Genomic DNA, 11,824 nt, shown 5'->3' with positions numbered 1-11,824 from the left:
ACACACACACACACACACACACACACACACACACACACACACACACACGGTATGGAAATGGAAAGGGAATTATTTGGGAGAGGAGGGGGATTAGTGGGAGAGGGCAGGAGGGACCATGGGGACCATAGTCAGAGCACACAATGCAACTGGACAGACGCTCACGATGAGCTCCATCACTTGGCACGACAAATGCACACTAATAATAAAAAAAAAAACAAAAACAGTTTTGCCTATTGTTTTGCATATGAGCTTCAAAACCATGTGACATATTTTCTAAACTGTCCCCTAGGGATTTGGGAAGGGACATGAGGAGTAGCAATCATTTTCAGTCCCCTCCTAGGTAGACACAGGGGAGACTCACTGAGAGGTTCGTGAAGGCTCCTTAGGCAGGAGGACCAGAGAAACAAGCCTTGTGCCTGACTCAGATTGTGTCCCCGTGGGGGTGGCTTTTCTTCCCCGTCCTGTGAACCCTGCCAAATTCAAGATCAGCTGCGGGTCCTCTACCTTGGTTATGATGGTGTTGAGGAAGATGTCTGAATCTCCTTCCGGGTCTTTTTTCTCGTCCATCAGGGGGATGTCATCGTTTGGTGGAATCACAAACACAAAGTGTTTTAGGATCTCAGTGGCGACCAAAGACTGCCGCTTTGCTGGGTAAGAGATGATGGAGAACAAGACAGGAGGAGGGATGGGTGGTCCTGAGGACCCCAGGCCTAGGATGTTCAGGATCTAAATGGAAAAGCTTTGCATTAATTTCCTGTGCAGATTGTGCACCAACTGTATACCCCTGTCAGAATGAACCTGGGGTACGTGTGTGTGTGTGTGTGTGTGTGTGTGCCCATGCAATCTTCCCTGCCCTCAGTGCTATCTGGAGACCCTAAGGGAAGGGTGGGTCTCCTCTGACTTGGCTCTGCCAGACCTGTCACATGGTCCTGGAGGCTCTTTGCTGTGGCATGTGTATGCTCTGTATTTCTCATAGCCAGTGTCACCCTTTATTGTGACCATTTGTCTGCCTTTGCAAATGGGGCTATAAATTCCATTCAGACAGGAACCAGGTTGATACAGGAGATGGTCTTTACCATCCACAAGACTGTTTAATTTCCACAAGACTGTTTAATTTAAACAGACCAGCTCCTAAGTTTCAGATGTCTGTAGCATAGATCTACTTCATCCATTCTCATAGTTCGAGTTTATTTATTTTTTTTCTTTAAATGTTCTTTCTATCCAAAGACAAGCAAACGCTGGGACTGGGGCAGGTTATATACGGCGAAGAGGGAAAACCTAGAAAACAAAGGTCAGTTTCTGGGGCTTTCTCTCCCTGTACTCTGGTACTCTGGTATAGACGCATGACTATAATACACGAGTCATCTTCAGAGCAAGGGCCTGCAGATTGGGCAGCAGGTTCTTTCTCAGCATACAGGAGTTCAGTGTCTAGACTGTCACCCACACCAGAGATGCCCATAGCCTGTACGGTGGACTCAGTGGCCTGGTAGGCCTACCAGGTCAAGACCTCCACATAACCTATGTATTCCATCCTGTGGACTGCCGAGCATCCTGACATGGAACTGGAGTTGCTTCCTAGGATTTACAATGTCCACGGAGAAAGCTGTAATTATTAAATTAACAACCAAATTTCATTACTACCGGTTATTAAACTAATAGTCTACTTGAGAGAGTCAGAAGGCTGCACAAGAGATGGCTCTGGATAAGGAGGGAAGGATTTCTTGAGTCCCCACTCCCCCAGTTCTTTACCTAAGCCTGGTCTGAAACAAAGCTTGTGAGCTGCGCTGTGTAGATAGAGGGAGGGTGTGGTGTGTTCGTTGGCTCCACCCTCCGACCTACTGTGGGTGAGGCTGTGAGACACTCATCAGGACCGCTTTCACCCTCCTCCTGCCATGCCTCCCTCTAGGGCTCTCGTCTGTTCTAACTGGTCTGTCTAATTTCTGATTGAGCCAGAGGTCAGTAGACTGTGGCCCTGCCTGCTCTTTGACAAATTTGGCCCGCTGTTTGCTTTTGTGAATAAAAGTTATTGGAACATGGCCAAGGCCCTTGTATCTTGTTAGTGGTTGTTGAAAAACTGTGTGACCTTTAGAGTAGAATTTTTACTTTCTAATGCTTTACAGAAAAAGTATATATAAAAATATGCACTGTGTATAAAACACACATATATATATATTACATATGTACGTACATATCTATCATAAAATCTTCCTTCCCCTAAACCACCAGTTGAGGTTACTTTATAAGGCACACAGCTTTTGTTGGTGGCAGTAAAAGGCTGCCTACCTAACAGATTAATTCCCATCCCAATGGAAAGCTTTCATAGGAAAAAATCTTGGAATAGAGAAGCCTTTTGATTGACTCCAAAGCATGTCTCTCATTTCCCTGGGGAACTAGTGTTGTCAATATTAAAGACCAGATGCAACGATGGCTTTTAATGAGGCCAGATAGATAGAATAGACTGGTGGAACTGTCTATGGATTGGAAAAGGTCCCTTTAGCTATTGTTGCCCTATACCCAAGGAGGTATCAGAGATGAATCAAAGGGCTTGTGGATTCTTCGATACGGAGCTGTATTTATGGTAGCGTGGTCCCTAGGTCTCACTTGTTACTTTACCCCACAGAAGCCTTTGTACCTGGTCTCCTTTGGGAAGCTTGTCACTCTCCAGAGCTTGCTTCCAGCTAATGCCTTCGAAGTCCGGAGACTGGATGTTGATAAAGGGCACCCCGAGATCCTTCTTTCCCTCATGCTCCTCTTCTCCTTCCCCTTCCACATCGCTCCGCTCCTCCAGGGCCTTCAGCTTCTCCAGCCGCTCCCTCTCAGCCTTCTCCCTTTCCAGCCGCTCCTTCTCAGCCCTCTCTTTCTCCAAGCGCTCCCTCTCCCGGTCCTTGCGGCCCTTGCGACCCCCGCCCCCTGAAGGCGCCTGGCGTTGGTCGTCAGCCTCATGTGACGTCTCATCCGTGCCTGTATGAGGTACCATCATTCCTTGTTTGCGGTCCCAATACGTGAGGATGTTTTGAACATCCTTCAGACACGTGTCGTAGACTTTAAACTTTTGTGCCAGGTTCTTGTCAGAGTCCTTCAGGAAGTCTCCTTCGCTGTCCTCTTGTTCCTGGGAAATTGGAATTCCGAGTGGGTATTCGGCCATGGCTTTCTTCTTCCTGGTAGTTTCTTCAAGTGTTGCATGCTCTCTGACAGAAACTTTCCTTTCTATCGATTCCATCTTTAATTCCATCTTGGCAACCGTGGCAAGCTAGAAAGCAAAACGAATAAATCACACGTCAAACAGCTTATTGAAGACAAGCAAAACCATATGCAGGACGAGAAACATCTTGATTCACCAGGAGGCCTAGGAGTCAGGAGCCTCCTTCGGTGCAGTCAGTTTGTGGAATTACTTTGTATGTAATGTGGGGAGCTTCAGTGAAATGTCTGTCTCATGGTTTTACATTGTAAACTGTAGCCTTGTGAATTTTGAGATAGATGCTCAATCACTTTAACACATGCTTCTGCGCCAGGGCTGTTGGTCTCAAGGACCAATATGGAAAGGCCAGCAAACCGCAGCAGTCTTCTGTGCCTGTTTTCAGATGTCCTGGGAGAGGGCAGAGAGAGGGGTTCAAGCCCAGCAGTATTGCAGCGTTGGGACCCTGCTGACAACTTAGCCCTTTCTCTGTATAGTGGGGATAGTAGAGCTAGAGAGATGGCTCAGAGGTTAAGGGCACTGACTGTTCTTCCAGAGGTCATTTCCCAGCAACTACTATGGTGGCTTACAGCGGGGAGAGTTAATAGGCACATCCAAGGATTGTTAATGAGTAAGTATGCACCCTGATATAAGGCATTTGTAACAGTGCCTTTCCTGGAGCATGAAGCTATTAGAACTACAGCATGAAGCTATTAGAACTACACAGCTTTGTGTTGTATTTCTAGGGACAAATGGGAGTTTAGAATCTGCTCACACTTTGGCTTTAAAAGAAACCGGGAAAGGGGATCACATTTGAAATGTAAATAAATAAAATATCAAGTAAAAATTTAAAAAGATACAAAAAAAGGTAAAGACTTTACTGGCAAGAAATTATACACACACACACACACACACATATTTATCGACCTTATTACAGTAAATAAAGATAAAAATTATGTGATTAAATAAAAGAAACCTTTAAAAATACTTATTTATGCAATGAATTTGATACACAGCAACCAACCCTCACCTCCTTTTCTTATTCTGCTTTAACACGTATTTTGTGGGCTTTGCTTTTTGTTGTTTGTTTTGTTTTGTTTTGTTTTGTTTGTTTGTTTGTCTTTTTGGCTTGGATGAAATCCTTAGCTCATTCCATCACTTTGTGGGGTGTTGTTAGGGGGCAGTAAGTTCAGTCCAATCTCATGCTAACACCCCTGCAAGACATAGCCCAGTGTCCTTCTTCCCAACTAAATTGAGGCCTGCTTCTGGTGTGGAGTCTTGAGTGACCAAGAACTGGCTTCCTCTCTCATCTCATCCAGTCTCTTATTCTACTTCATCTCAAACACAGCCCAGCGAGATGGCCCCGTGAACACACTTGTCAGAGCTGCCTTAAAAGTAAGGATCCCAGCACCCCACTAGGGCTCCTGTGAGAGGATGAGTCAGGTTGCAGAGCCATGTCTAACCCTGGGCTCGGCTCGGCCACCTTCTGCCCCGGGACAGTAGCCAGGCATAGCTGGTTAGTCAGCTTCTCGGTGAGGAGCAAGTAATGGCTGCTACCTGCTTGTTTGTGGCGCCTTGTGCTTTCTTTAGGGGTGGCTCCTCCTTAGCCGCAGGGCCTGCTTTGGGCCTTTTGATCTTCCGTTTCAGCTCATCCTCTTCCTTCTGCCTCTCCAGCTCCTGCTGCAGCTTCTTCTCCTGCATCTCCTTGGCGAGTCTTTCCAGCTCCCTGCAACAAGCCAGAGCCAGAAAGACAGAGATCAGCATCCCGTGTTCCACCCACCAAGCTGGAACTGCCAGGAGGAGGGACCCTGGACAGAGCTTTGATGGAAGGAAGGAGAGATGGAAGGAGGAAGAGGAGAGAGGGAAGGAGAAAAGGAGGGAGTGAATTAAAAATGAATGAATGAAACAAAGGGGCCAAAACTAACTTTGAAAGGTCACTCAGCAAATCTCTGATGAGTTAAACGCAATTAGATTAAAAAAAAAAAAAAAACTTATCTGTATTTCTAGTCCAGACTCTCTTCATGGGCGAGAAAGACAAAGGCTGAAAATAAGATTGATCACTGAGCAAGGATGTCCCAAGGCTGCTCTTGCTATGGTGTCGGGGCAGGCATGCTCTCCTACATGCTCATGTTTGATGTTCAGACAGGAAGGAATGCTGTGCTTTGAACGCTGGTCCCTACCACAGCTGGTTCAGAGCCATGATGGGGGCTCTGGAAAGCCACTCCTCTTTTTCTGTTTTTCTTGCCCTTTGTCCTATGCTATTAACCATGTCTGCCAGGGGTGTTAGTTGCACAGAGGCATCAAAGCAGACAGCATATATATATATATATATATATATATATACATATACATATATATATATATACATATACATATATATATATATAAATATATAATCAAGGAGATGGTACTTCTGAAGGTATATAATCCACAGCTTTTTAAAGGCTGAACACAAGATGGGGTTATGTAACAAAAATGCGGGGGTTGTGAAAAAATTGGCAACAGCCCAAGGTTTCTGGATGCGCAATAGTTAAAAATTAATTAAATATCAAATACCGTGTAGAATATAGGCTGGCTTGGAGCTCACAGAGATCTATCTGCCTCAGTCTCCAGGGTGCCAGGATTAAAGGTGGATGCCATTGTGCCTAGCATAGCTTTGGTTCCAAACATACAACACACCATGTGCTGTGCATGCTATCACACCATGCGTACAAAACCAATCAACACTGCCTGACATGCCCTGGCCCGGACTGGATGCTGTATGGTGTGAGCTGCAGGGTTTTAACTGTGTTGGGATTTCTGCCTTTATAGAAACAGAATGGCTTAACTATGGAACGGAAAAACTTCAAATATTTTCCTAGTCATGTGTTGGCACCAAAGTGTCAAGTTAGTATATCATTGAGCTAGAATGTTTGATTTTAAAAACTGCTGTTCTAGTTCTGACTTGAGTTTCATTTTTTTCTTAAAGCCTAAAATGAATTTTGACTTGAGATTAGGGCCGAATTTCCAGAATTTTGGGGAAACAAAAGCAAACAATCAGACTTTTGATATTTTGTCCTACATATTTATGTGAAGGCATGTTCCCAACATTTATGATTATAAAGGAAAAGTATTTACCAACTTTGAAATGTGCTGAAGATGCTCTTTGTCCTTCAGTATCAAAGATTTAATTCTTTACATAAAAATAAAGAAGCAACCGGTTGTGGTGGTGCACACCTTTAATCCCAACACTTGTGAGGCACAGGCTGGAGGATCTCTGGGAGTTTTGAGTTGGGGGCCAGCCTGGTCTATACAGTGAGACCCTGTCTCTAAAAAAAAAGTATATTCATCTCATTAGTTATGCAAATTCACTTCTGTATTTAATAAATTACTAAAACTATATGTATACCAAAGAATTATTTTAAAATAAATTTTATTCGGACTTATTCTGATACCAGAGGAGGTTTGTATATCAATTTATCTATATTTCCTGAGGTCATGTAACCATTTCTTTTCTTCTTCTTCATAATTATAATTTCGATTAATTGATCATTTTTCTCTGTGTAGCCCTGGCTGTCCTGGAACTCCGAGATCCACCTGCCTCTGCCTCTTCAGTGCTGGGATTAAAGGCATGTGCCACTCTGCCTAACCAGGTAAACATTTCTTAGGCAAAAAAAGAACTCAAGAACACAAAAAGCTTAGGAAGCTCTGATTTATCTCTTTTCATCTCTGTGAATCTGAAGTTGTTCCTGGCTGCTGTGACTCACTGCTCCCTAAGGCTCTGTCTACATCCTTTAGGGTACGCGTGTGTGTGTGTGTGTGTGTGTGTGTGTGTGTGTGTGTGTGCATTCATGTTACAAACAGCTTGGTGGTAAACTTTGGGGTGCAAACGTGCACTATGAAGTGCATGCGTGAAGGCAGTAGGCGCTGTAGCCTTGATGATAAAAGGGTGTTTCCTGGAGCCCCAAAGCTAAGCTTGCCATGCCTCTTGGTGAATAAACATTTCTCCTATTTATAGGCAAAGATGAAGGGGGGGGCAGGGGATGGACAATCTCTTTCAGAGTCCCAGAGAGGGGTCTGGAGGCAGAGGGAGAAGAGAAAATGGGCTTATATCATAGCTGAGTACCATAGCTCTGTGCCCTCTAAACCCCCGAGGTTACATGGGCACTGCCCAGGTCTGTGATGTCTGAAGACTGTGAAGTAGATAGCTTGAGCTTCCTGCTCCAGAAAACTGGATATGATGGATATGATATGGAGGGATCTAGTTCCTGTGCAGACCCTTGTGAGGACATTGACTGGCTGTACACTGTCACTGTGAGCTTGCCTTGAGTCTCCAGAGGAACTGCCTGGAGGTAGCCTGCCACATGCAGGCTTAAGAAGTGGGAGAAGAGTTAGGTCACTATACTCATGTCAACAGAGTGGCTCCTGGGTCACAAGCTGCAGACCCCTAGGCACATAGGACAACACGTCCTATGCAGAATTCATTTGCTAGGGCAGCCTGAGAGGACACAGGGATACGAAGTCCTTTTCGAGAACTAGCTATGACATTACAGAAGTTTCCTGATCCTCTCAAACGCTCCAGCAGAAAGGGAGCAGAGGACAACAGAAGACACTCTGAAAGTCTGCAGCAGCAGGAGGCCTGGATTAGCCACAAGGTTTTCTCCACCCTCCACTGATATCCCTTCAGGTGTTCTGTGGTTACTGCTGGTTTTTTTTTTTTTTTTTTTTTTGGAAGATGACTCAGAGCTGAACATGTACCCTACCAACCCTGGTCTCCCCTGTGAGTTCCTCCCCAGGGCACAGTGCTGCTCTGGCCTGCTGTTGGTCCCACCTCTTCTTTCTCTCCCGGAGAGCCTGCCGAACTTCACGGTCAAATGCGACTTTCTCTTCTGCTGTTAGGGCGTCATACTCGTCCTCGTCCAGTGTCTGGAGACGCTCCTTCTCCTTTTCAAGGGCTTCCTTGCGTTTGTTCTCTGTAGAGTCAACAGAGAGAAGACTTAGGAGCTTTGCCCACACAGCGACGGCAGGAGGTGGCATGGGGGTAGATGGCCGTCCCAGTCCCCGATGGTTTCCCTTCATTTCTATAGTGCCAAGTTTGGGTTCCATCTATGGTTGGCTGAGTGGTGGTCCCCAAAGATGCTCAGGTTTCAATCCTTACACTTGTGATTGTGGGGTAGGATTTTTTTTCAGATGCAATTGAATTAGGTTGTCTGGGTGGCTGAGTCCCATCAAAAGGTTCCTTCTAAGAGGGAGGCGAGACGAGTCGGAGGAGAGGGTTGACAGCAGAAGCAGAGAGATGTGACACAAGAAGCAGAGGTTCTACAATGAGGGCTTCAAGGAAGGGGCATGGAATTCAGGTAGCTTCTGAAAGCTATAAAAGGCAAGGGGAGGGATTCCTTCCCACCACGGCTTCTAAAGGCCCACAATACTGTTGACACTGGGACTTCAAGACCTTTGATCCCAGAACTATAACATAAGGAACGAACCCACGTTATTTCAAATCATCAAGTTCGTAATCTTGATGACTTCTCTGATGAGAGTGACCAGACACTGATTCTGTGACAGCGATACAGATTCAGCCCAACGACCATGTTGTGTGTGTGTGTGTGGAGGGGGCAGGGGAAGGGTGGCACATTTCTTTCACACTGACAATTATAGAAAAGTGTTCTAGCTATAACTAGGGGGTAGGAGGTTGGTCAAGCCATTAAGTTTGTGTCTCCCTAAATTCACGGTGGAAACTTAATCCCTCAATATGATACTGTGGTCTGAGGAGAGGAACAGGTCATGAGGGCGGGCCCCTCCTGAATGGGATTGGTGTCCGTTAAAATGAGGCCTGAGGGAGGAAGCCCTTCCTATCAGGTCAAGGTTCAGCAAGAAGACAGAGTCTGACCACAGGCTAGTCCTCACCAGATACTGACCCTGTGTCAGAGACACAGAATCAGCTCCAAGATCATCAAGGAAAATAAAAGCCGTTTTTTTTTTTTTCCAAGATGATCATTCTCGGAAAGTGTTCTAGGTTACCAGGAGGGAGGAGGTTCAGCTGTTTCCAGGGAAGCCTGGTTCCTGATCCTGGTGAGAAGCTGAGGAAGCAGACTCAGTCCTGTTCACGAATGAAGTCTGCTTTAAGGATTCCCCCACTTCAAGATTATGAGCTGTGTCGATGGTGCCAGGAGAGGAGAGCCCAAGCGATAGAAAGTAGTGTACCAGGACCCAAAGGTCCTCGAGGCATGGCTCTAACTTCTGGGGACAGTGTTGGCAGAGGTTCTCAAACCCTCCCCCACACGCTGTGCTTCGCTGCTCTGCTTCTGACTAAATTAATTAATAAGTGAGATTATTTCTATGTTGTTGTATCTATTTTCTCTTTTTAAAAATACATTTATTCTCTCTCTCCTTCTCTCTCTCCTTCTCTCTCTCTCTGTCTCTCTCTCTGTCTCTCTCTCTCTCTCTCTGAGGGTGTATGTGTGTTTATGCATGCCACGATCCAGGTATAGAGATCACAAGACAGCTTGTGGGAGCTGGTTCTCCCCTTCCATCACCTGGTGGCCAGGGATTAAACTCAGGCGATCAGGCTTGGTAGCAATCACCTTTGCCTGTGAACCATCTTTCTGGTCCTTGTTATCTATTTTTCAATCAAATCTTTCAATTACTAGTTAGTGGGTTTTTTTTTGTTGTTTGTTATTGTTTGCTTGTTTTTTTGCTGGCTACTGAGGTAATGATAGAAGCAGTTCTCCTCTGAATATACTATAGTGTATATATAGGCATAGTATAGTAATATAGTATACATAGTATATAGAATTTACTGTAGCCTTGCTATGCAGCCAGGTTAGCCTTGAGCTGACAAGCCTTCTGCCTACACCTACTGAGGGCCATCCCGTTTCTCTATGTGATCTTGAAGAGACCTTTCCTATCTTGGGGCTTCAATCTCTTCATCTGTAAAATGGGGACAATTATCTTCAGGGGTGAGGATGAGATGACCCAAAGGATATTGAGTAGTCCCATTAGTTTAAAGGAACAGCATGGTGGCCATAAACCAAACCAGCAAGCCAAGCATCTTAGGCCGGGATGTCCCCATATGTGTTCTCCTTAGCCTGCCTGTAATTAGAAATACATGACCAGGTCACTTCCCAGGACAGAGGTAGGGTGCCAGTGAGACACAAGGTAATGATGTCATTTGAAGCCATTGGATTGTTACACCAGAGGAACAAGTTGAAAGCTATGAGGGCTCCGTGGCCAGGAAAGCCCTATTGGGCATAGGAGGATCATCTAGGGAGGAGAGGGGCCTTGCCTTCTTGCTCCTTTTTAGCCTTCTCCTGGGCTTTCATGACGACATAATCCTGAGACATGTTGATGACATAGATGTGCTCCCGGCTGCCGATGGCCTTTAGCAGGCAGTGGAGGGCAGAGGGCGCATTCCGTGCAAAGAGCGTGTCCAGGCCATCGAACACCACGCCTCTGAAACAGTCGCTCAGCTGCGGGCAGAGAGAACGAACGAGATGATTATTTCAGCCTGGATCAACAGCTGTTCTCTGCAGAGAGGCCTTTTCTTCTGTTGGGTTTGGCATACTCACTGGGCTCCAAAAATAAACACCAGGAAACCAAAGTCCAGGCACTGACAGGAAATGAAGGAGGTCCTTTTTATGGAATGTACTGGCCTCCCACCCCTACCCCACCCCAGTGTAAAGACTAAATGCCTTAATGATGCATTTATGCAAGAGTGTAATGGCAGGTGATTGAAGAACAAAGGATTTATTCCATCTCTGTGTGTAGAATAAAGGAACAAAGAAGACATCAAAAGGTCTTGAAAGCTCCATGAGGTGTATGAAGATAAGATGGGAAGGAGAGAAAAGGGAAGGGTTCTCACAGTGAGTGGGGAATCCGGCAGCAAGAGCCCACCTGAGCTTTTCTTTTGGTGTATGTACATGCATGCACAGGTATGTGTGCATGTTTGTGTACAGGTGCACATGCATGCACATGCAAGTGGAAGCCAGAGGACAACCTTGGGTGTTATTCCATGACAGCTGTCCATCTCTCTTCTCTGTACCTCTGTCTGCCTGTCCTCTCTCTCTCTCTCTCTCTCTCTCTCTCTCTCTCTCTCTCTCTCTGTCTCTCTCTCTCAAAAAACCAAGGTGTCTCCTTAGGACTTGGGGATCACTGATATTCTGCTAGGCTGTCTGGCCAGTGAGTCTCAGGGATCCTCTGTCTGCCCAGATCTGGGATTGGAAATATATAAAGCCATGCCCAGATTTTTATGAGGTGCCTGCTGGGAGACACAATGCAGGCAAACCCTTTGCCACTAAGTTGTCTCCCAGGCCTGTAGTTTTCTTAGCAGCCCACTGCCTTGGAGTGGAATGACGTTGGCAATGTAACTGGACTGTAATGATCTTGGTGTTGCAACCACTGAAGAACGGTTTCTCCTGCAATGTGGTATTACTCCAGGATGAAGTTGAATGAAGGATGGAGTTGAATCCCCAGCACCCAAGAAGGTATCAGGCCTGTGGGGGCTGCTTGTAATCCCAGCACTTGGGAGGCCCAGAGGCCCTGTTCTTCACTTTTAATTTATGAAAATCAGGTCTGGGGCTGGTGAGATGGCTCAGTGGGTAAGAGCACCCGACTGCTCTTCCGAAGGTCCAGAGTTCAAATCCCAGCAACCACATGGGGGCTCACAACCAT

At 45.9% G+C, this 11,824-nt stretch overlaps 1 protein-coding gene across 1 annotated transcript in view; it reads right to left on the bottom strand.

The window, feature by feature from the left end:
- The window catches only part of Hydin (HYDIN axonemal central pair apparatus protein), a 307,836-nt gene that overhangs the window by 73,909 nt on the left and 222,103 nt on the right, over positions 1 to 11,824 (bottom strand). Inside the window, exons 42-46 of the mRNA XM_021171126.1 lie at positions 10,440 to 10,623; positions 7,986 to 8,127; positions 4,733 to 4,901; positions 2,633 to 3,250; positions 505 to 726 (exon numbers count right to left, since the gene is read on the bottom strand). Of these exons, the coding sequence (XP_021026785.1) occupies positions 505 to 726; positions 2,633 to 3,250; positions 4,733 to 4,901; positions 7,986 to 8,127; positions 10,440 to 10,623 (1,335 nt within the window). The remainder of the gene's footprint in view (positions 1 to 504; positions 727 to 2,632; positions 3,251 to 4,732; positions 4,902 to 7,985; positions 8,128 to 10,439; positions 10,624 to 11,824) is intronic.

This window comes from Mus caroli, chromosome 8 (assembly GCF_900094665.2).
Source record: "Mus caroli chromosome 8, CAROLI_EIJ_v1.1, whole genome shotgun sequence".
Classification (NCBI taxonomy): Eukaryota; Metazoa; Chordata; class Mammalia; order Rodentia; family Muridae; genus Mus; species Mus caroli.
This window is presented reverse-complemented; position numbering and strand designations above follow the sequence as displayed.